Below are 24975 nucleotides of genomic sequence, written 5' to 3' on the forward strand. Positions count from 1 at the left end.
AACAAATACTGTAAGCTACAAAACCTTTTCTCCCTATTGCGAAGTGCTTAGAGCAAACAACCATGTCCTGGCCGGCCAGTCCCCAAGGACCCAGGAAGCCTCCCATCTGGGTATAGGCATCTGCTGCTGTGTGTCTGGGGGAGGGGAGAGGCCCCTTGACCTTCTCTGCTTCCTTTTCATCTGAGTCGGGGCCAGACCTTCAGAATCAGGGAATTTGACCACAGACAGAGAAAACAGCAAGACATGAGGAAGGACTTCCAGACAGAGCACACAGGCTGCGCAGAGTAGGAGAGGTGGGGTAGGTGCAGATGAAAGAGACAGTGGCTGGAGGAGAGAGGAAGGAAGGCTGTACAGTGTGCTCGGGGGCATGAGCTGCAGGGACAAGTGCTAGGCTGGCCAAGAACAGTCCCCCAGATCACTGCAGGACAACTGATGGGAGTGGCTTTCGATGTCTCATCCCAACCCACAACTTTTCACCACTATACTCTTGCATGTACATAGTAAAACGGAAATTAAAAGTCATAAAATAGTAATTACCACACTACGTGTGGTGTACTCTGACATTTCTTTCTTTCTTTTTCTTTTTTTTTTTTTTGACTGACATTTTCTATTCTATTCTATTCCATTAAAAAATTGATGGTCTCAACTGGATAATTTGACTTCACGATTCACTAGTAGGTCATAACCTGTAACTTGACATAATCTGCCCTGTTGTGTCTCAGTTATTGCAGAGGCGCTTCAAGGCTTTGGAATTCCTGCTCAACGCAGTGCTCTCAACCAACTGAGCACCTGCTGTATGCCAGACACCACGCTAGATGCCATGGGGGTGGGGAACAGGGGGCTCGAGAGGACAGGATGTGGAGACCACCCCCTCAAGGAAAAAGAAGGGTCACACACAGAGCAGAGGGCTGCCTGCCTAAGATATGAGACCTGAGGGCAGTCAGCCACCACCGAGCACCAGGGACAGGCACCACCACCTCCCAGTGGCTGGCATCAGAAAGCAGACAGAAGTGTCCCTGCTTACATATCCTGTTGAGTCCCAGCCTTTCTCTCCTCCACCAAATGCAGCCCCAAGCCCTCTTTCCTCCTGTCCCTCTAGAATGGCCGAGAAGGTGGAGGAAGAATAGGCAGCAGCACTATTCAGTAACAAGAGGATGACCAAGTTAGCCTCCCAGCTCCCAGGATGCTGTGAGCCTCCAGGTCTTCCTGGGGCCAGGCTGGAGATATCTTTGGGGACGTCCCCTTGAGTAGGTGTCCTTCTGATGCACCCGGGAGCTTGATTCAGAGCTGCCTGCTCCCCACTTACTGAACTAAAGCTTTAAGGCAACTCACGCATCTCAAATTTATTTCTCACAAAAATTTTATTTTTCCAACACCCTCTTAGGGTTCTTATTGGAAAAAATAGGCCACCCTGAAGACATCCAAAGCTCCTTCCACAATTATCCCAGTGAGATCCTGCAGGAGATCAGCTACAATCAGTGAGACTGCAAAGCTGTTTCCATAATGAAGGACTGTGCACCCCTTGCCTTCGTCACTGTGGTTACAGCCCTCCTCCTCCAGCCCGCCCCTCAGTGCTCACCTCCCTCCCACTGCGCTATGAGGGGGGGGCCAGGCCCTCCCACCGATTCGTGAGTTGAGAAGCCACCCAAGTAACTAGAATGGGTCAGGGAGAGGTAGGAAATAGAAGCAGGAGACTCCAGCAAAGGAACAATGGCTGCCTCCATATGACCCTTCTCTCCAGCCAGAGGGACGGGGGAAGAACCGCTCAGACCTCCTGCAGTGGGGAGGGCCATGGGATCAGTCGAGCGCCTCCCGGAGCAGCTGGCCCTCTGGGGAAAACGAGGAGCTTCTCCTGGACAGGGGCAGCCCCTGCCATCTCCATATCCCCAGGCCTGGCCCCTGCTAGGCAGCAAGATCTCTGTCACAGGCAGAGATCTGGGAAACACAGCTACTGATGTCTCTTTTACCTGGCCAGGTATGTGATAAGCACTTGGCCATGAAGGCTTAGAGCCTCAGTCTCTGCATCTGCCAAATGGGGACAATCACGAGTCTTGATAAACTGTAAGATGTTTCCACATGTAAAGAGTTATTACTGCCACTCTGCAGAAAGGCAGAGACGTGTACATGCGAGACCCAGAACAGCCAGTGTTTGCTGTGGGGGCTGTTGCTGTCAGCCTTGTGGGAGGGGAAGGATTAGGGGATCTGGACCACTCTGCGCTGCCCACCTTGGTGAAAGTCAGCCAGCAAAGATGCCCACTCAGCCCGCTCCCCTGCCTGCACCTTCTTCTCATCTCTGACCTCCTTCTGTAGGCGGGAATGGGGGGAATAACCTCCATTTGAAAGATGAGAAGCAGCCGAGGCTCAGAAAGCTGACGTGAGACCTCCAAGGCTGCAGTTAGGAAGTGGGGACGCCAACACCCAGCACTTGTCCTGACCCACTTGCCTACCAGCAACGTGCCCAGCTCTGGCCTTTGCATCACTGTCATAGCCCTTGTCCCATTTGGATAAGCCGCAGAAGGAAGCAGAGTCATCAGGAAGGGCCTTGATAAAGAAGAGGCAGGGAAGAAAGGACCCAGGCAGGGACAGCCTGGCCAGGAATTCAGGTGACAAAGAACTCAACAGCAAGACCCTGAAGATCTGGGCAGCACAGGAGGCAAAGTCTCGTGTCAAAAAGGCACCTTTGGGCATGCTCTTCCTGCTAATGACTGCACAGTGGCCCAAATGATTGGCAAACCAACCCAGAGGCAAGCCCTTGGGACCCTGGTCTTGGGAGCCCAAGACTGAACCAGAGCCCATCCCCAGAAGCCAGGCAAGGGAACCCCATCCCAGACACAGGGCTGAGTTCTGGAATCATGTATTCTCGCCCTGGCACTTCTGCAGTCTTGCTGTGCAACCCCATGCTCTCTCATAATGTCTTTGAGCCTCAGTTTACTCAGTTTTTACTCATTTGTCAAAGACCCAGAACCTCAATGGTCAGCTGGTCCCACCTCCCACCCAGCCAGGGCCAGAGTCCTGCAATCTGTGTCCCTAATAGATGGGCACTCACCACCACGAGGCAGGCTGTTCCCCATCTGACAGGTCCAAACCACTAGAAGGCTCTTGCTTTTAATAAAATGGCGTAATGGCTGTGAAATACCTTATAAAAATAAAAGCCTGGATTGAAGGGGGTTATTAACACTGTTGAAATGAGAACTGCAGCAAAATTAGAGGCAACGTGAGAGGATGAGTTGGAGCCTAGGCAGCTGAAGGAGGGAGCCAAGGACCAGAGGGCACAGAGAGGCCCTGCTAAGTGCCCACTTCTCTCTGGGGAGATTAGACTGCTGGCTGGTGAGGTCCCGATGAGACAGATAGGCACATAATTGCTGCAAGAGGAGGGGGACTGCTCCCTGACCTCAGCAGAACCCAGCCCCCTGGGGTCTGCGGCTTGTAGAAGCACACATCAGACCCCCAGTTTACTGGTGGCACAGGGCACTAGGAGGCCAGGCTGACAGGGAGGAAGGAATTCATATTGGAAGGTGCAGCGTGGCTGTTCTGAACATGTTTGCCTGGTGGCCCTGCTCAGTAATGGTGAAGAGCTGACGGTGAAGGCAGGAATCCAGACAGGAGTAAATGTATGGAGGGTCAGAGCTGAGGGTCTAGGCACACTAGGCTGCAGATGGAGACCCAAAGAGGGACAGCTACGGTGTCCCAGCTAGCTCAGGGCTGCACTGTGGGCAAAGCTGAGGCCGTCTACCTACCACGTGAAAGCAAGTGTCCAACCCAGCACCCGGCAGGTGGCAGTGCCTCCTCATGGCTACCTGCCTAGACCCACCATCCTTTGTTCAGTCACCTCAGACCAGAAAGCCCAACCTCCGCTGCAGGCCTGTGAAAGCCCCATGCTCTGAGAGAGCCTCACGCAGCAGCCCAGGGCCATTCAGGCCAGGTCCACTCACCTACAATCTCGTTCTCCTCCAGGTTGATGGTCTCCAATGCCGGCAGGGTGGTGAGCTGCTCAGGGAAGTCTCGGAACTGGTTCCGGGACAGGTCGATGACCTTGAGGTGCTGCAGGGCACTGACCTCATTGGGGAGTCGATGTAGGAAGTTTCCTTCCAGGCGGAGCTCTGCCATGTGGAGGGGAGAAGAGAGAGGAGCATGAGAAGTGCCACCCAGAGACCACAGTGACTACAGGTCTCACTGCCTGCCTGGGCCAAGAGGCAGCACAGAAGCCCCAAGCCATAAAGGAAGTCCCCCAAGAGGCTGAGGGGTAAGGCTCTGGCCCCTGTCATTCCAGCTAATGGAAGGCTCTCCCAACAGAAGCCTGGGCCCAGACAAGGGTCAGGATGTGCTGGCTCCTGCTCCAGCAAGGCTTCAACTCCAGGCCTTGCTGGGTGCCTTGGGTTGAATGTCCCCCCAAATCTTAGTCCCCACTGTGACAGTGTAAAGGGGGTGGAATATCCTATTATGGTAATTGAAAAGTGGGGCCTTGAAGAGGTGATTAGACCATAGGACCATGTCGTAGTGAATAGATTAATAATGGTGGCCAGGGGCGTGGTTCTGAGGGCTTTAAAGAGATGGGGAATGAGAAGTTTGCTCTCTCTGCTCTGCCACACCATGATGTGATACACTGCATCACTGAAGTCACCGCAAAAGAAAGCCCTCACCAGATGTGTTCCCTGGACTTTGGACTTCTAGCCTCTGAAATCATAAGCAATAAATTTCATTTTCTTATAAATTACCCTCTTCCCTGCATTTTGTTGTAAGCAACAGAAATGGACTAATACACTGAGACAGGTCAGGACGGGCAGCCCCTGGGCTCCCTGCACCCCATCCAGGGGCACCACTCTCCTCAGCCCGCCCTACTCTGTGTCCCATGCCCCTGCTCCACAGTGCAGCCATAGCTGACCAGATGTGGGTGGGCTCCCACCCGGGCTCCTGCCCCAGAGCAGCTGCTCCAGAAGCTGACCAGCAACCTATGCAACGACCTTAGTGAGAAGGGAGCTGGGCAGTTGGAGTCCCTTTGCTGGGAACCTGGTCAAGGCAGTGCCGAGAGATGGGGCTGGGAGTGGTGGAGGCTGAAGTTGTGTTCTACCACTAGAAGCTGGGGACCCCCCCAGGCGCCCTGTACAGGGAGGAGGGGTGAGGGGCAGGATCAAAACCGACAGGGCAGTGGGAGCACAACGCAGGGCTTATGAGAGGGCACATGGAGTCCCCACTGCCTGGTGCAGACTCCAGTCGCACCACTGAGAGCAGTGCATTCGGAAAGTTATTTAACCCATTTAGGCCTTAAGTTTCCTCACTTGCAGAAAGAAAATAATAATAATATCTGCCTCATAGGGTTGTTGGAGGATTAAATCTGTTAACACGGGTAAAGCACCATGAAAAGGAGATAAAGAGGTTAGGCCCAGAGGTTTCCCAGTCCCGGTCTAGTGGGCCCCTCCTCTGCAAAATGCACCTCCCACCCAGTCTGACCCAAAGGAAACTGAGGCCCAGAAATGTCAGGTGGTCTGAAGAATGTCCTTCCCCAGGCTGGCTCTGTGGGCCTGTGACCTGTGCATTCATACAGGTCCCTGCTCAGAAGGGCCCCACACTTGGGGTGGAATGTCCTGTGCGGCCGTCTTGGAAGTCTTAATAACTTACCTTCTGACTTCCTCTTCCCTGTGACAACACCTCCCCCAGAGCTGCAGAGAAACCTGGTCTCAGGCCACTGCTCTGGGACTTGTGCCTCTCCCACCTTCGCTCTCTCTTATGAACATGGGGATATAAGCTTTGTCCCCCACTGGAAAGTTGGGAAACGACTCTCCTGTGATGCCCCCGTGCTTTGCCCCCTCCCAGCACACTAAATAATAACATTTGTTATGCTTTTCATCATATTAATCTAAATTTGTCCGTGATTTTTATTTATGAAGCTTCTTGGGTGAAGAGGAAGTTTTCCCTTGGCCCCTACACACGCTGAGAGAGAGACTGCAGAAGAAAGGAAAAAGGTCTCTATATGCCTTTCAGGGCACTGTACCCCTGCTTTGTTTTTTTTTTCCTTTTTGTCTTTTTTACTGACCGGTAATGGGATCGCAACCCTCGGTGTTGCACCCGCACCGCGACCGGCAATGGGATCGCAACCCTCGGTGCTGCACCCGCACCACGCTCAGCCAGTGAGCAGGAACCGGTCTCCACATGGGATCCGAACCCTCGGCTGGAGCGCCACCGCGCTCCCACGCGGTGCACTCTCCAGTGCGCCACCGGGCCGGCCCTTTTTTTTTTTGTACCCCTGCTTTGTGAGAGATAGTCCTGCGTCTCCGTTTCTCACTGGGCCCCGCCAACCACACAGCCGGCCTGCCCCTCCCCCCGTGCCCAGTGCTCTTCCACAGCTTCACCATGCAGCCCGGGGCGTAGGAGAGGAGCGTGCTGAGGTCCCAACAGCCCCTCCCAGAGTTCCCTGCAGCGACAGCAGAGCCCCCGCCCCCCTCCCCTGGGCCTCTGTGCACACACATGCATGCACACGCACCCCTGACAACCAGCCACACTGCAGGTCCCTGTTCTTGGGGCTCTCGGCAGGTGGAAACTGCACCTGATTCATCTTCCCTGCATCCAGCTTCTTACAGGGCACTTTGTGATCACTCAGCAAATATGTGAGGAATAATGACTCTTCTTCTCCCAGGAGACAAACATGATGCAGGGGCCTGGACTGCCTCGCCTGTTTTAATATGCAGGGACATCCTTAACCCAAGGATCCATCAGCAGATCCACTGTGGGCTCCACGCACTCCTGGGCTCCCTCCAGCAGCCAGGTTCTTGGATAGCTACACCATGATCATAAATACCCCGTCTGGATCACCATTATAAGGTCAGTGTTGAAGGGATGTTGGACAACACCTAGTCCAGTGTTTCCCAAATGCGCCTTTGCCAAACAACTCCGAGCATGTGGCTGCCCCAGGGCCTTTGCACTTGCTCTTCACCCACACATGTGCAAGGCTTTCTGCCTCACTTCCTTTGTCTTTCCTCAAATGTCACCCAATCTAAAATAGGATCCCCTCCCACTGGATTCTGTCCCCTTCCCCTATACTATTTACCTTCATAGCATCCACGGTCACCTAATATGTTGACTTGTTTGTATATTGTCTGCCTCCTCCCATGAGAAAGTAAGCTGTACAAGAGTGAGGCTTGGCATCTGTTGTGGGAAAGCGCCACAACACTGCCCATTGCACAATGGCCCTCAAGAAATATCTGATGAGTACACAAACAAATAAATGAATGAACTTGGGCACCACCCTCACAGTTATGCCAAATTTCTGTTCCACATACACTACTGCTTTTCTTTAAATTGATTTGTTCTTTTTTACTTATATAAAAAGAAAAGTTGTTATTGCTTTCCATAAAAATAATTTTATTCAATTCTTGCTGAACACTAGTGCCAGATGAAGAATCTAGGCCCGAGGGGGATTTATACCAGGGTAGCTGGGGATGGAGAGCACATTGTTTATCTGAAATTCAAATTTAACTAGGTGTCCTGTATTTTTATTTGCTAAATCTGGGAACCCAATGCTGGTGGCCTCATGCCTAAGACTCAGAACTACCCGTCTGGCCCTGCCCACCCAGCTCTACCTTCCCCAGCCAATCTGGAGTCTTCTACACCCAGGCCCTCCTGAAAATAATAAACAATATTACCAAACACCTTTTAGGGGCAGGGACTGCACTAATTGCCTTTTCTGCTTGGTCTCCTTTAACTCTCACGGCCACCCACAAGGTCAGCACTAGCATCACCTCCATTTTGCAGAAAATAAGGCTGAGGCTTGGGGAGATTCAGGACTTAAGGCCAATCCTGCAGCTGGCAAATGGTAGAACTGGGGTTTGAACCCAGGTATGAGGACTGCAAAGCCCACATGCAGCCCAACCCCGCCTTCTCCCATCCCCTAAGTCACACAGCAAGGCATGGGAGGAACGGGCATAGACCCGAGAGTGGGAAGAAGAGGTCCATCCATCTGTGCCTCTCTTCTCCCGCTGCAGTGACTACTCCTCGGTGCACACTCCGAAGGTTGCCCCACCCTCATCCCACACGGCCTCTCTTCTGAGCTCCAGGTCCCTCCAGTAAGGGGCAACTGGACGTGACCACCCGGACACCTCCACCAATGACAAACTCAGCAGGATCACAACAGAAGCCCTCACCTTCCCCTGCCAGCCCCACCTCCAACCACCAACCCCTCATCCTGCCTCTCCTATTGGTGGTACCAAACCCACACCTCTCTCCCCACTTCCAGAATCCTTCTTCCCAAGTGAAGGGTCTTCTGTACCTGCCTCACTCAGGCCCTCAGTCCTCACCTGAACCACGGCCAGCCTCCTCATTGGCCACTGGTCTCCAGTCCCCTCTCCTCCAATCAATGCTGCATGGGGGCGGGGAGGGTGTCCATTTAACCTCTTAAGTGCAGGTCTGAGCATCTCAGTCACCTGCTCACAAACCTGCAGAGGCTCCCAAGGCCTCCTTCACCAGGCACTCAAGGCCCTTTGTGATCAGGTCCCTGTGGCCCTTCCAGCTGCTGCTGCGGGTCCAGCACTCACACCTGAACCCATGCTCCAGGCAGCCCCTGAACACTTTCTGGTAAGATCCTGACTGAAAAGACACATCACAAGAGAGGAGAAGATATATTACATCATCTTGCTGGACTCCAATATAGTCCTGCATCCAGCAATGATACCTTTTTCTTTTCCTTAGGACCTGCCATGCATCCTTTGCACTGCTAGGAGCTGAGGCTACATTGTCTTGTTTAATCCTCAGTATAGCTCTGTAAGATTTGTCCTAAAAGAAGTAGGAACTGTGGCTCTGAGAGAGTAAGCAACTTGCCCAAGATCACACAGCTGGTGGCAGAGAAGCCAGGATTGTAATGGCCCTGGAGGATCCTATGCTTTTTCCACCAGCCTCGTGTTGCACCAGGGAAGGATGTGCCAGTGATAAAACACAAACCTGAGAACAGAGCAAATGGACTGGGGACAAAGGGGACAGAAGGGACAGGCATGAATGTTATTGACTGACACTATGTACAAGGCAATGTAGTTAATTGTCCGTGAAATCTCATTTAATCCTCCCAACAAATCCCTAACTCAAATTTATGGACTAGGGAACTGAGGCTCACAGGGCCAAGATCATACACACCTAGCAGATCCAGGCCGGGTGGCCAGATGCTCCCCACATTGCTTGGGTTCACAGATAGGGGAAAAAGGAAATGGAATGACAGCACTATTTCCTCAGAAAGTGGGGTAGGAGAGGAGCCATGCAGACACCAAGACGGGGGTGGACTGGGTGGAACCGAGTGGTGGCAGAGTCACCGGGAGAGGGTGAAGACACTTCCACCATGAAGCCCAAGGATGCACATCTCCAGGACAGAAGACCAGTGTGAGGCACCTTGCTGGGGAGAGGTGCCAAGACTGGCTGGAGCTTCTCACCTGCATCTCACACTAGGGAGCTGGCAAGCTTTTCATCTGACTGGTATCATTTTAATTGGTGCTCAGCGTGTCCTGCCAGGTCTCTTTTCCTGCCATTTAATAACTTTTCCTTATGTCTCTGTCTTGCTCCAGCCTTGAGTCAAGGGCTCTGCCAATCTCCTTCCCTCGCATGCTGCTAGAAGAAACATCACCCTGATGCTTCTGCATTTCACTAATTCCTCTTAGGGCCAGGGGAGACAGGGGAGGGCAGGGCCCTCTTGACCTAGAACACTCAATCCATGTTCCTTGAGCTGACCTGGAGCTACTGAACGGTGGTTACAGCTTCAGCAGATGAAAAGATAAGCCACTAATCTAATCCCTGCTGTCTCCAGTTCCCGGTCACCCTAGGCAGGCCATCATGCCGCTATGGTCTCGGTTTCCTTGACTGTAAATGGCTAATGTCCTCCTTCCCATACTTGGGAAGTTAAATGTTTATTGAGCACCTCCTTTCTGCCAAGTACTAAAGCCATATCATCTCCTTTAATTTCCTAATCAGCAGTTAGATTCTGGGGAGCATCTCTGGAGTGGATATGTAGAAAAGGCTCCCCAGGTGATGCAGAAGGACGCCACCCCCCAGTCGGGAGCCACTGTTTCAGGTACACTCCTTGGAACTGTTGACTCGAGCGAGACTCTCAGAGACCTAAATGAATGAGCCACAGGGCTATGGTTTCTAGAGGAGCTGCGTTGTGACCTCCATTCTGTCATATGCCTTTGGTCTCCACTGAGGGGTCTGAGGAGGAAGAGTCCCAGGCAATGCAATCTTGTATTTACAGCTGCAGCATCATTTGGTTCCTGTGTAGCTGTCAGCCTGTTTACAAATAGGCCCTCTCACCCCTTCCACTCAAGAGAGGTTGCCCCTCCCTGCTTATTCATGTGACCGTGTGACTTGTTTTGATCAATGAAACGTGAGTGGAAGAAACAAATGCCAGGCTTCCAAGGGGAAGCTTTAAGAGCCAGCGCGTGCTTTGCCACATCCTCTCTTCCCTCTAGCACGGTGACCAGCAGCATTCAGGACGTGGCTGCTTCATCAGCCTGGGTTCTGGAGTGATGAGAACGGGAGAACCCCTGCTGGCCTATGATGAGCATGTGCCATAAGACATAAACTTTGTTGTTTCAAGCAACTAAGATTGGGAATCCTTTGTTACTGATGCAAAACCAGCCGATCCTGACTGGTATAGTTAATTCTACTTTAAATGCTTTAAATGCATTTTCTGCTTACAAAAGCAGTGCATGCTCATTGTAATGATATAAAAAATCACAAAAATATGGAACACAGAAAAATGAATGTATTTTAACCCCTAGAGAAGACCAACATTAACAGTTTGGTATACATTCTTTCATACTTTTCTATGTACGCACTAATGTGGCTAGACAGACAGACAGACAAATAGAGGTTTTGTTTTAAAAAGTTAAAGTGGAGTTCAAAACTAAATACTCTTTTAGGACCTGCTCTCTGCGCTCAGTAGAGCTTAGGCAGCTTTCCAAGTTATTGTTTGGTGTATTGCTTCTCTGGAGATCACTGCTCTCAAGATTAAGAGACTTGTGGATACAAAAGCAATCCCCAGCTTCATATTCTGCAGAGAAGGCTGCTCTCTGAAGTCCAGCCTTTCTTTAGTGGCAGGCTCTGAGGAAAGGCTTCAAGGAGGAGGCACTGGCTCTGTCTGAAAGAAGGCTTCTCCCCAGCTCAGAAGTTTTTCTGAAGAGCAAAAGTCATAGAGGAGGTGGCATCTGAACTGGGAGGGTTTGCACCCTGGGTGGTCAGCTTGTTATCTGCATTAGAGTAATCAAAGGGTCTGCTTGCAATTGCGAAGGAAGGGGATGCTTTCCATTAGGGAGCTGCAAAGGGGACCCAGAACTGCTCTGCGAGAGGGAGTATCGGCTCTGATTGCACTGAGAAAGTGTTCAAGTGCTGTGCTGGAGTGGGCGAGGTTTCCAGGAAACTGCTCTTTTGCTGGATACCAAAGTTTAGCTCACTGGGTAAGGGACTTATAACAAAAAGTAGTAATGATAGCTAGCGTCTACTGACCATTACCATATTCCAGGCACTCGTTCTAGGGGTTTACATGTGATCATCATTTTAATTTGACTATAACCCATTACCCCCAATTACAGAGAGATTAAATAACTTGCCCAAGGACACACAAACCCCAGCCTGTACCCTAGATAATTGACTTTCCCAACCCCCACACCAGGATTTGAACCCCAGCCAGCTATGTCCAGAGCCTGACTCAGCACACTGTTGTCCTGTATCAAGGACACTGCACCTGTCCCCTTCTCATGAGAAGTGGGCCACTCTGGCACCACACTTTATCCAGTGTTGCACCTCTAATCCCCGAACTACCTACTTTCAGAATAGATACTCAGCAAATCCCTGCTTATTCAGTGAATGAATGAAGAGAGAAGAAGGAGGACCTGTATATAACCCATCGTGTGTCCTTGGGCCCGTCCTCTCTCTGGGTGGCCTCATGAGAAGGTCTTCCCTGCCCATTTATAGCAGGTTGTGACTATGAGTTGACAGAGGGCTATGAAAGGCAGGACGTACTATACAATTCAAATATTTATTAAGCACCTACTACATCTCAGACTAGTGCTTGAACATGAAAAGGATAATCTCTGAAAAGTAAAAACACTCAACAAGTAGAAGGAACTATTTCTGTTACGGAGGTACAGCCCCATGATACTTGGGGCTATCCAGGGAAAACAAGTGCAAAGGCCCTGAGGTAGGAAAGAACTCGCTGTATCCGAGGAACAGAAATGAGATCAATGTGTCTGGAATGTGGAGAAAGAGATGCAAAGTGGTAGAGAAGGGGCTGAAGCCAGGTTACTCAGCGCTTCAAAAACCTTAGAAGATGTAGGATTTTACTCTGAGCCAGGACGCTAAGGAAAGATTTTTGAGGAGGAGAGTGCATGACCTAGTACACTTTGTGTCGATCTTGTATCCTGGAACCTTCAAAAATCATTTACTAGTTTTTGTTTTAGGGTTTTATTTATTTTTTTGTTGATCCCTTGGGATTTTCTATGTAGACAATCATGTCATCTGCAAATAGAGACAGTTTTATTTCTTCATTTCCAATCTGTATGCCTTTTACTTCTTTTTCTTACTGCAGTGCTTAGAACTTTCGGGATGAGAGTGAACATCCTTGCTTTTTTCCTAATCTTAGGGGGAATGTTGGCCATAGGATTTTTGTAGATGCTCTTTACCAAGTTGAGGTAGTTCCCCTGTATTCCTAGTTTGCTATGAGTTTGTATCATGAATGGGTGTTGGAGTTTGTCAAACGCTTTTTCTTTGTCAATGGATATGATTGTATAATTCTTCCTCTTTAGCCTTTTTTGTTTTGAGGGGTGGAGAGGGCAGCTGGCCATTACAGGGATCGAACTCTGGACCTTGGTGTTACCAGCACCACGCTCTAACCAGCTGAGTTAAACAGCCAGCCCGTTTTTAGCCTTTTGATATGATGGATTACAGTGATCTATTTCCAAATGTTGAGCCAGCCTTGCATACATGGAATAATTGATAAATCCCACTTGATCATAGCATATAATTCTTTTTATACATTTCTGGATTTGATTGCTAATATTTTGCTGAAAATTTTTGCATCGAAATTCATGAAAAATATTGGTCTGTAGTTGCTTCCTTCCTTCCTTCCTTCCTCTCTACCTCCCTCCCTTCCTTCCTCTCTCCCTCCCTCCCTTCCTTCCTTCCCTCTCTCTCTTTCTTTCTTGTACTGTCTTTGCATTTCATATCAGAATGATGCCAGCTTCATAGCATGGTTGTTTTCTAGAAGAGATGGTGTAAAATTGATATTAATTCTGGTTTAAAAGTTTGGAAGGATGCTCCAGTGAAATCACCTTGGCCTAGAGATTTCTTTTTTGGGTTCTTTTTATTTATGAATCAATTTCTTTAATGGTTATAGGCCTATTCAGATTGTGTACTTCACCTTAGTTGAGTTTCAGTAGTTTGTGGCCTTCAAGGAAACGGTCCATTTCTTCTAAGTTATCAAATTTATGAGTGTAAATTTGTCCATAATAAATCCAGTAGGTTTTGAGTGGGAACCAAACCACGGAGTGGCTTCCAGGCCCCTCCCGTGGAGAAGGCAAAGAGAACAGGTTCCCTGGAATGGATGCCCCCACCCCACCCCCGCCGTCAATATCCTCATCCTGAGCAACTCCTAGGACTTTAGAAGTTCCATGTATATGCCAAATTCCATCAAAATTGTCAGAGTAAATGTCATAGGTGGCCAAATCTGAGCCCCACGGGAAGGAAGCCTTCCAGGAAAAGGCCTGGAATTGGACAGAATGGGGTATGCTCCCCGACGTGAGGTGGGCCAGCAGGAGAGCATGTTCTCCCCAGCCATCCAGGTTCACTTCTCAGAAGGTATGGTTGAACAGGTCTCTGAGTCATTTCTCCTATGCTGGTGTCAACTGCTGTACCCAAGCTGCCTACTTCACAAGCTCTACAAATCCTCTGTGCAGTAAGGTGGTATATAATACACAACACATTAGAAATGCCCGTTGGCATTAGCCCAATTTTTGGTGACCCAACCACCTGCTTCCATGGCAAAGAGCCTGACCGTGGACCCAGGGACCCTGAGCCTTGCAACTGCATGGAGGTAGGTCAGACAAGCCTCTTCTCCCTTTGGAGCCTCAGGTTCCCCATCTGTGAAGGCTTGGACTTGGGGATCTCTCTGATTCTGTTCTCAGTAAAATTCCTTGTGTAGAGACAGAGTCCTATGAGGGAACCATCTTCCTGACTACTTGGCTGGACATGTCTCTTGGACACAACTAAGCTCCACAGTATCATCATCATCACCAGATCAGAACCATCTTTCACCAAGAAACTTCCATAGGCCAAACCCTGCCGCAGGCACCTTGTGTGCATTATCACCAACCTCACAAAATCACTATGGAGTAGATAAAACGGAGGCCCGGAGAGACCAACTGGGGCCAGCAAGGCTGCTGATGACATCACTTTCTTGTTATCTCCTATGTGACCCCAACTTGAGGTTTTCTCTGTTTTTTCCACTTCAGAGGAAGAAGGAAAATGCAGCCCACAAGCTCCAGCTACATGACTGGCTGGTATACTGAGCTGCCAAATGACACAGCCAGTCATACCCAGTTTTGCTTCTCACCCTGGGGTCGCAGCATCCAAGCCATCTGCCCAGGGTTTTGCAGCCCCCTCTCACGGGCAGGGAGAGCTGAGTCTTCTGGTCCCAGGGGCTGCATCAGGGAGCTCCAAAGCTTTCTCCCTGCTCTTTTATGCCAGGGTCCGGAGTCAAACAACCAAGGATTCCAGGATGGACAGGGGCTCTGGGAGAAGACCCTCCATCCCACTCTCAAGGTCGCTACCAGCCTGAGAATATCCCCAATCATGACATTTCCTTGTTTCTCACGCCTCCTGACCTGTGGTTTCCGGTATGTGTTAAATAGATCTCTCCTTCTCCAAGTTCCCCTTATTACTTCCTGCATCGGCCTTATCTTGGACAACGGCCAAGGCAGACTCAGAGGCCCAGACTTACCACAGCAAAGAGGGCAGGCCCACCAATTCCAGTAGGGGACAGAGCAGGCTGGCAAGCTGTAATTATGCAGCTGGTCAGTGAAAGACCATGCCGGTTCCAAAAATACCTGCCCACCGAGGACCAGTCAGCACTTTGACCCTGATCCTGTCAATGAGCAACCATTGTCCTGCCTGCAAGGGCCCCCAACAGGCAGAGTCAGATGGTCAGGTAGGGCAGTGAGTGTCCTTCAGCCCATGTTTAGGGCAGAGGAAGTGTCACACAGAGACAGCAGCTGCCCATGGGGGTCAGAGGGGCAAGCAGACAGGGAAGGGATGAGAACACTCATTTGACCGGGTCTGGGGCAGACCAAAATAAAGCACAGTAGCCCCCCCTTATCCGAAGGAGAATATGTTCCAAAACCCCCCATGGATGCCTGAAACCGCAGATAGTATTGAACCCTATGTAATCGTATACTTTGTTTTTCCTATACATACCTATGTTTACCTATGATAAAATTTAACGTATAAATTAGGCACAGTAAGAGAAACAACAATAATAAAACAGATCAATTATAACAACATGCTGTAATAAAAGTTATGCAAATGTGGTCTCTCTCTCTCTCAAAATACCTTATTGTACTGCACTCACCCATTTTCAGACTGAGGTTTACTGCAAGTAACTAAAACCGTGGAAAGTAAAATTGTGGATAAGAGGGGACTACTGTAAAACATGCTATCCCCATGAAAAGACCAAGGCAAATATATTGCTAAGTAAAAAAAAAAGCAAGACACAAAACAATGCATATATCCACTCTCGATTAGTTTATAAAGGAGCTTGGGATCTGAAGCCACCGCCCCAATGCGTTATTTCTCGCTGTGTGACCTTGGGCAAGTTACTTAGGCTGAGGCTCTTCTCTGCCTCAGTTTTCTCAACTGAAAAAAAGACATAAGAGTACCCACCTCACAGGGCTGTAAAGATTTAAATAATTTTTTTTTTTTTTTTTTTTTTTTTTTTTTAACTTTCTGTCTCTTCATTTGCAAATAAATGAGTTGAAAATATCAGAGTTTCTTAAAATGTTTTCACAAAGCACTAACTATTGGGGTTACTTCATGGTTTCACATTTTAAATAACTTCAGAAACACTATGTACTGTAATACCCACTTAGAGATTTATATTTCCCTTACATTAAAGTTTTTTAGAATAAAGTTATCAAATTAATTCAATGTGATCTATGCTCACATCATTCTTAATAAAATATTCTCAGCAACAAGTGGGCCATGATATATTTAGAGCAGCATTAGAACAAATTGTCTCTAAAAGCATTTTTTTTTTTTTGTCTTTTGTCTTTTTTCCGTGTCCGGCAACGGATCGCAACCCTCAGTGTTGCCCCCGTACCGGACCGGGGACCGGCAACGGGATCGCAAGCCTCGGTGCTGCTCCCGTGCCTCGCTCAGCCAGTGAGCGGGAGCCGGTCTGTATGTGGGATCCGAACCCTCGGACGGGAGCGCCGCCGTGCTTCCCAAGCGGCGCACCATCCAGTGCGCCACCGGGCCGGCCCAAGATTTAAATAATTTTATACTTGTAAAGTTCTTCTAACAGTGCCTGCCCATGGTGGTGTGTTGCAAATGCTACTAATATTAAACACATTTATATTCACATAGGCACAGACTATCTCTAGAACTGGTAATGGTGGTTGCCTCTGGGCAGGGAACTGAATTGGGGGACAGGGGTAAGAGGGAGATTTATTTTTACTATTACCTTTTTCAACCCTTGGACTGTGGTACTGTGTGTATCTATTGCCTAGTGAAAGGTAAGTAAATAGGATACCTTTCTTCACATGAAGCCTTAGAGCCTTGCAGGAATGCCAGGGACACGAGCAACAATGAGAGAAAAGCACAGGCAGTGGGTAACGGCAGAGGCGGGATGGGAATGGCAGAGCCAGGAGCAGAGGAGGGCTGCGCTCAGAGCTCAGAAGAGGGAGGTGAAGGGAAACTGCAAAGTCCTTTGTTACACAGGGCCTGGGAGGACAGAGGCATCAGAGTTGACTCAGAGTCACAACGTCCCATGTTGCAGGTGTGCCCTCCTCCCCATGTCCACTGGCACTGAGTCCTGGCTGAGTGGGCAGAGGGGCCACCGGTTGGTTTCCAGAGTTTGTCAAGATGCAGGATGGAGAGACGCTCTCTGGCATGTGTGGTTCCAAGCTGCCACCAACTCCCCTCCAAAGGGAACTGAACTTACTTCCTCCAGCTCTGTGGGTGGCTGGTCTCTGCTGGGTGGTTCATCTGTGCTACATAGTAGAGACTTAAAATGCTTATACCCTCTGTCCTCAGTAATCCCATCTCTGGGATTCTACTCTGAGGATGTGGAAGCCCACGACACTTGGGTTCCTTTAACTCTGCTGGGAGGGCTGACCCATGGAAGCGTGCACACAGGGGTCACAAACAGTTTGGCCTTTGCTCCACTGAGGTCATCCAGGTAACCCCAGGGGCCAAATGCCCTTGAGGACAGAGGGCAAAAACTGAGGCAATGGGCTGGCCAGTTAGCTCAGTTGGTTAGAGCATGGTGTTGATAACACTCAGGTCCAGGGTTTGATCCTCATACTGGTCAGCAATTAAAAAAAAAAAAAAGACTGATGCAAAGGGCCACAACTTTATCACTGCCTTGGTATCAGGTGGAAATTCTTGATTGTCAGCAACTGGGTTTGCCCCTTGTGGTTAACCCAGGGGAGAGGAGCCCTCCCCAACCCTGCTCTTCTCGTAGCAGGCCGTGCAGAAACTGCATGGCCCTGATAGAGTAGATCTGCTTAATTCCAAAAAGACTAAGACCAAGACATCGGGGCCCAACTGACCACTGCAAAGCTTCCGTGCCTGCCTAGCTTCCCCAGCACATGTCTGGATCCCCTCTTCTTTTCTCCTTTGTCCACTAAGTGACATCAGCTAAAGAAAAGCAAACCCAGAATGCTGAAGCAAAGTAGGAGGTGGGAGAAGAACAGCATGCTGTGACCCCAACAGCTCCCTTTCAGGTCACCAGCTCCTCCCTGCCAGCCTTTGAGGATGGCTCCCCAGTTTTGGATCATTTATCATGCACAGGGATTCCCCTTCTCCCTTCCTGGAGCTCCAGGAAATAAGCCCTTCTGGGGCCCTGACACACGTTGTCCACAGGCACACCCCTCCCTGCCCCTAGTTAGCCACCTGCAGCTTCTCCATGCCAGCAGTCTCCAGTCAGAGCACCTGAAGCCTTCCCTTTTCCACTATAAAGCTTTCCCACTCCCCCGGCTGCCTTTGAGTCTGCCAAAACACAGCCATGGTGGCTGACTCCCTTGCTATACAGCACACTCAGAATAAACAGCCTTTGCTTTTCTCATTTGGGTGGTCTTCATTTATCCCACTCGGGAGGGAGTGGAAGACAGGGATACAGGAGAAGGGGGGACACATGAACCCACTCTCCACAGAGCCCAACTGCCGTTGAGACTGATGCCATGTGTGCCCTTGGCTTTCTCAGGTCTTGCTCTTTCCTTCCATGAAACAGATGAAGGACGTCAAGGGAAAGGAATCACTTAAAGATGACCTGGACCAGAGGGGGCCATGAGCCTCACAGAAGAGTCCCCAGGGCAGCCCCAGGAGACGACTTGGCAGACAGGAAATAAGCACATCGTTCTCTTCCCTGGCACCAAGGCAGCCCACCTCTGTCATGTACCTGGAAAATGACACAGCAGGCCTTGCAGAGCCCCACAAAGACTGTTTATGCTTCTTGTTCACACGCAAAAGAAGGGGTTTTTCTATCTGAAAGAAACACCACAACAGAGGCTCAGTCACAGAGCCACGTCTCAGCGGGGGCCAGATGAGGCACACAGCTCCAGCCCCTCCCTGCCAGTGGCCAGAGCGCCCCTCAATGCTCTGCCTCCATGAGATCCAATTAGCAGGCAGGCGCACCAGCCTTCCCTTTGTAATCCGAGGCGGCAAGGGAGAGTCAGGTGTGGGGGAGTCAGCGAGGAAGGAAGTCAAACAGCATCCTCAACAGACTTCTCACCAGAATATGACAAGTACATTCTGCAGGCGAGGTCTGAACACATGGAGCTCAAAGCAGCATTTTTCTGGCACAGTCTCCGTGCCCCTGGACAGGGCATGCTTATTTATCCCACAAGCTGCTCCCCAGATGTCACGTGTGGAATATACTAAAAAGCATATGTACTTCACAGGGCCTGGTTTTCCAAAGCCTTGCAGTTTCAAATATTGACCTTGCAAGGACAGGAAATTTTCCTCAGGCTATAAGTCTCTGTTGCAAGATAAGAATTGTGGCACAGCAGGTTGCTGGCTCAAAGACAGACTAGTTACTGATAGTTATGTAAAGATACTGAGAAATTGCTATAAGAAGGAATATTTGCTGAGATCAAGCTTTTGTTGATAGGACCACTTAATTGCCTTACTGGAATGTCATCTGGCTTGTTTCACTGAAAGTTACCAGCCTCTACTGTTAAACTATAACCCCACCTTTGTTCTCTTCCTGTAACTTCCTGGTCTGGAAAATAAATGCAGGAAGAGAACCCCAATTCAGCATTAATTTCCCAAGGAAGGGATGCCTCTTGCTTGAGGGTTCCTGTGGGAGATTAACCACTCCAGGGCCTCTCACTGCTCAGTAGAGATGGGCTTTGAGTAATCCTTTGCATCTCCATCACCCAGGGGAAGTGGGGTGACAAATCCGTGGGGGGCGAAGCAATGCAAAGCAACAGTCACGTCCTCTGAAAGCTCTTGCTTCTGTACCACCCCCTGCCCGCACCCATCTCAGGAAGAATTCATTCCTCTTGCCAGCAGTTCCTTCCAGCACTTTGCTCACATCAGTATCACAGCCCTTGATAGTGAGGATATCTGTCTTGCAACCCTGGGCTCCTGCAGAGAGACCCTGGTGTATAGGCCGTCTGTTTCCATGCCTCCAGACACAGGTGCTCGAGAAATAGCCCAATGAAGGAAAGCACAAATAAACTCTCTTCTTACCCAAAGGAAGCCCCCTTGCCTGACTGTGCCCTTCTTGGGGGCCCCAGACAACCCCTACCATCCATTTTCAATCTTTCTATCCTCCACTAGGAAGCAAACATCCAATCCCAATTGGTAGGATACAGCACTGGAAGACCCTTGAGCTAACACAGGTGGCCTGGAAAGGCAGCCCTGGCCTGCAAGGGGGGCATCCTGGGTTCCAGTTCCAGATGCACTGATCTGAGACCTTGGATAAGTCCCTTCCCTCCCTGACCTTTCTTCCCCATCCATGAAATGAGACAGTACAGGCAGTGCTCATATTTTCCAGGAGTTTCTCTCAATTAGTGGCCCATGGGCTAAATCTAGCTTGCAAATGTGTTTTATCGGCTTCCAGATTATGTCAAACTTGGGAAAATTCACATAAAAATCCATATTCCCAGCTTCCATTAAAAGATCAGAAGAATGGACAACACTGGCCCATTTTCTCTTGTGGCACACCAGCTAAGGCTGAGCAGGGCATGTACTAATTTGCCACAGTCCCACCATCCCCTGTTGTCATATGCACAATCTCAGTCACTCATTACTTACATGCTAGGCTCTTAGGCACTTGTGTTTATAACCCCTGAACAATGGTTCTCAACCTTGGCTGCCAGCACTTCAGAATGACCAGCACAGGTATTAACAAATGCCTAGGCCCAGGCCCACACCCACACTCAGGCATTCTGATTCCAGTGGTCTTGGGGGAGAGCTGAAGCAAACGTCTGTAGAAAAGCTCAGATGACTCTCATCTCAGCCAGGGTCGAGAATTACTGGTCAAACGGGCCTGCCGGCAATAAGGAACCATCTTGCCTGAGTGAAAAAGCAGCCACTAGGAAAGGCAAGGCAGGAGGATTGGGCCAGGATAAAAGAACCCACAGGCACCTCTGAAGGGACAAGTCTTGCCCTAGAACCCCCACCCCCACCCCAGTGATAGTGGTTCAGCTTTTCAGGCCTGAATGTGATGAGCTCTGTGAGCTTCACTCTGAAATGACTGCACAGACTCACCCCTCCTCCTCACCCTTCCCTTTGCACCTCGACAGTAGCCTTTCCAGGTCCTGCCTGTAGCTCTCTCCTGAGCTACTGTACAAAATTCCTGTCCCTGGACCATGTCTGCCAATTCGTGCCTCCCTCTACCTTCTGGGCATGCCTGATGCCCACACCTCCTCCAGGAAGCCTGCCCAGCCTAAAATGAGCTCTGTGAGAGAGGCTTGTTAAGGTTCCTCCAGCACCATCAGCATTTTATGTATCTGTTTCTATGCAAAAGATTATAGGGCCCTTTCATGCCCCATCAGAGAGAGAATTCCAGAAGGCAGGAACCACCTCTCCTAGGCTTCCTGTGGCCTCTGCAATTCTCCTACCTACTGTTTTGCAAACACAAGTGCCAGGCCACAGTTCCTTCCCATGGAACACTGAGCAGCAATGGCCTCTCGCAGAGGGCTCGAGGGACTGTCCTCTGGAGAGGGTGTGGGCACTGAAGTGTTGGTGGCTCCTGCTCCTCCATCCGGAGGCGCCATTTCAAGAAAACCTACAATGCCCTCCTGCTGGCGTCCCGCCCATCTCCCTGCCAAGCACCCATGTCCACTTGCTTGGTGTGCCCAGTAGAGAAAATGCCAACACCCCAGCACCTGTCACTCCTGAACTGAGAAAGCAGCATGGAAGAACAATGCTAGATTGGAGGATGAGAAGGGGCTCATGCAAAGCTACTGAGAAACAGCTACTCCTGGGCCTCTGGACCCACATGCCTTGCTGGTCTGTTCAGAATAAGAGAATCACTTCAGCACCTACTCCCCTGGCTCTTGGTCAGTCTGAGTCACAGCCAGCTAGAGGCAGGAGTGACCTAGATTTCCAGGCTGCAGGAAGGACACATGTCCACCTTCAAAGTCTACTCCTGGGAATGAGTAGCTGACCAGGGACTGGTGCTGGTGACACTCCCCAGACAAGGTCAGGCCTCCAGTTGACCAAGGCCTACCTCGGAGTTGACTGAACGTAGTCATGAACTTGCTAGTGAGGGACTTGAGCTCGTTGTTAGCCAGTGTGATGAGGTGGATCTGGTCGGAGACATTCCGCAGGACCTTGTAGATGCCAATGGGGAAGGAAACCAGCTTGCACTCGGCCAGGTCTGCAGCCAGGACAAAGACAGACCAGAATTATCAGTCATGTCTTCCTCAAAACTTGCAACAGACCCACATGGACCCAATGGGTCTCCCCTCCCAGCCTCCTTGCCCTCCCATTTGCATCCCTGTACCAGGCTGCAGAACCTGCCCGCATCTTCCAGAAGCCTTCCTTAACTGCATTAACTCACACCTGTCCCTCTTTCATATCCTGAATCTTAGGATTTATTCTAGTGCCTTCTCTATCATCAAGCCTACTAGCTGGAATGCACAAGGCAGAACTCTGCCAGTACAATGAAGACCAGCATTCATAGCAGTATACTTGAGGATACTTGAGGCCCTGAAGAATCCACATGACCTTTTGGAATCATCAAAGACTCAACAATGAAGCCAGTCTTAGAAGTGCACAACATTCTTCTCTGAAAAAAAGCAATTCGCACCGACTCTGTGTTTTGACCTTCCTCTGAGTCCTGCCTCGCTGCAGGCAAGCCTTGCACAAGAAGCAGCAAAGAAGCCACCGTGAAGACCACTCTGGCAGTTCCTCAAATAGTTATGCACAGATAGTTATACAATATAACCCAGCAATTCCACTCCTAGGTATGTACCCAAGAAAAACGAAAACAGGCCAGACCTTCTTCATCAAGAATTGCCCTGGTTTCCTGCTTCAACAGTGCTTGGACCTAACCCAGCACTTGTCCCCACAACGGCTGGCCCCTCAGAACCAGCCCTCTGCCACCTCCACATGGCACCCTTGGATTGCCCCAAGCTCCCTGCTGCCACCTCTCCTCAGCTGCTATGATGACGACCATGTCTGCCAGAACTACAAGGTCCACCAGGACTTGGAGGCTGCCATCAACCACCAGATCAACCTGGAGCTCTGCACCTCCTACGTCTACCTGTCCCTGTCTTCCTACTTTCACCATGATGATGTGGCTTTGAAGAACATTGTCGGGCCGGCCCAGTGGCGCACTGGAGAGTGCGCCGCTTGGGAGCACGGTGGCGCTCCCGCCGAGGGTTCGGATCCCATGTGGAGACCGGTTCCCGCTCACTGGCTGAGCGTGGTGCGGGCGCAACACCGAGGGTTGCGATCCCGTTGCCAGTCCCCGGTACAGGCACGACACCGAGGGTTGCGATCCTGTTACCGGTCAGTAAAAAAGACAAAAAAAAAAAAAAAAAAGGAGAACATTGTCAAGTACTTTCTTCACCAGTCTCATGAGGAGAGGGAACATGCTGAGAAACTGATGAGGATGAAAGACCAAGGAGGTGGCTGAATCTTCTTCCAGGAGATCAAGAAACCAGACTCTGCAGACTAGGAGAGCGGGCTGAATGCAACGGAGTATGCACTGCACTTGGAAAAAGCATGGATCAGTCACTGCTGGAAGTGCACACACTGACCACTGACAAAAGTGACCCCAACTTGTGTGACTTCATTGAGATGCATTACCTGAATGAATGAACAGATGAAATCCATCAAAGAATTGGGTGACCATGTAAACAACTCACACAAGATGGGAGCCCCTGAATCTGGCATAGCAGAATATCTCTTTGACAAGCACACCCTGGGAGAGAGTGATAACAAGAGCTAAGCCTTAAGCTAACTTCCTTGGAGCCATGGGGTGACCTCCCTGGTCACCAAGGCAGGGTATGCATGTTAGGGTTTCCTTTAACCTTTTCTATAAGCTGTACCAAAACATCCACGTAAGTTCCTTCATTTGTACCATTCCTTCAATAAAGAAATTTGGTATCCCCTCCCCCCGCAAAAAGAAAACATATGTCCACACAAAAACACATTACACACGAATGTTCATAGCAGCATTATTCACAATAGCTTAAAAGTGGAAACAATCCAATTGTCCGTCAACTGAGGAAGGGATCAACAAAATGTGAAACAACCATAAAAAGGAATATTATTCAGCGATAAAAAGAAATAAGCACCGATCCATGCTATAACATGGATGGGCCTTGAAAACATGAGGCTAAAGCAAAAGAAGTCACAAAGGTCCACATACTGTATGGCTCCATTTATATGAAATGTCCAGAACAGGCAAATCCATAGAGATAGAAAAGATTCGTGGCTGCACTAGGGCTGCAGGGGATGGGGGTGTCTGGGGGTGTGACTAAGGGGTGGCAGGGCTCTTTGAGGGGGTAATAAAAATGTAAAATTGGATTGTGGTGATAGTTGCGCCACTTTGTGAATATATTAAAACCACTGGGGCCGGCCCGGTGGCGCACTGCTACAGTGCGCCGCTTGGGAGTGCGGCGGCGCTCCCACGGAGGGTTCGGATCCCACATACAGACTGGCTGCTTACTGGCTGAGCGAGGTGCAGGCGCAACATCGAGGGTTGCGATCCCGTTGCCGGTCCCAGTCCAGTACGGTCGCAACACTGAGGGTTGCGATCCGTTGCCGGTCACGAAAAAAGACAAAAAGGAAAAAAAAAAAAAAACCACTGAATTGTACACTTTATATGGATAAACTAGTATGTGTGAATTATATCTCAATAAAGCTGATATATATATATATATATATATGTATGTATGTATATGCACACACACACACACACACACATATGGCAGCAGGAAGACACTGAAAGCATGAAGGCTCAGAAATTAGGCTGTTCAGCTCATCTAAGTCACTTAAGTTCCCTGAGCCTCGGTTTTCTTATCTGCAAAATGCGAGTATCCTCACCTGCCTAGTAGCGATGTTGGGAAAAATTAAATGTAGTAAAATAATGACTAACAAAGTGCCTGGCAGATACATAGCAGAAATGCTACAAATGTTGCTTTTCTCATCCCCTTCTCCTTTACCCTCCCCTTCCCACCCGATCCAAATCCTCTCTATGCCACAAAGCCAGCTCCCATCCTGCCTCTTCCAGAAGCCTTCCTGGATCACCCGTTTCTGGTGATTGCCTCCCAA

The 24975-nt window shown here is 49.8% G+C and overlaps 1 protein-coding gene and 1 pseudogene across 1 annotated transcript in view; one reads left to right on the top strand and one right to left on the bottom strand.

Moving 5' to 3' along the window:
* Window positions 1-3932: 3932 nt before the first annotated feature.
* LOC103602058 (leucine-rich repeat-containing protein 20) overlaps window positions 3933-24975 on the bottom strand; it is a gene marked incomplete at its 3' end in the record, with an annotated part of 57043 nt that continues 36000 nt past the window's right edge. Inside the window, exons 3-4 of the mRNA XM_008586450.1 lie at window positions 21920-22069; window positions 3933-4100 (exon numbers count right to left, since the gene is read on the bottom strand). Coding sequence (XP_008584672.1) covers window positions 3933-4100; window positions 21920-22069 — 318 coding nt within the window. The remainder of the gene's footprint in view (window positions 4101-21919; window positions 22070-24975) is intronic.
* Window positions 22328-23647, top strand: LOC103602057 (annotated as a pseudogene).

Source organism: Galeopterus variegatus, unplaced genomic scaffold, assembly GCF_000696425.1.
Source record: "Galeopterus variegatus unplaced genomic scaffold, G_variegatus-3.0.2 Scaffold3995, whole genome shotgun sequence".
Lineage (NCBI taxonomy): Eukaryota > Metazoa > Chordata > Mammalia > Dermoptera > Cynocephalidae > Galeopterus > Galeopterus variegatus.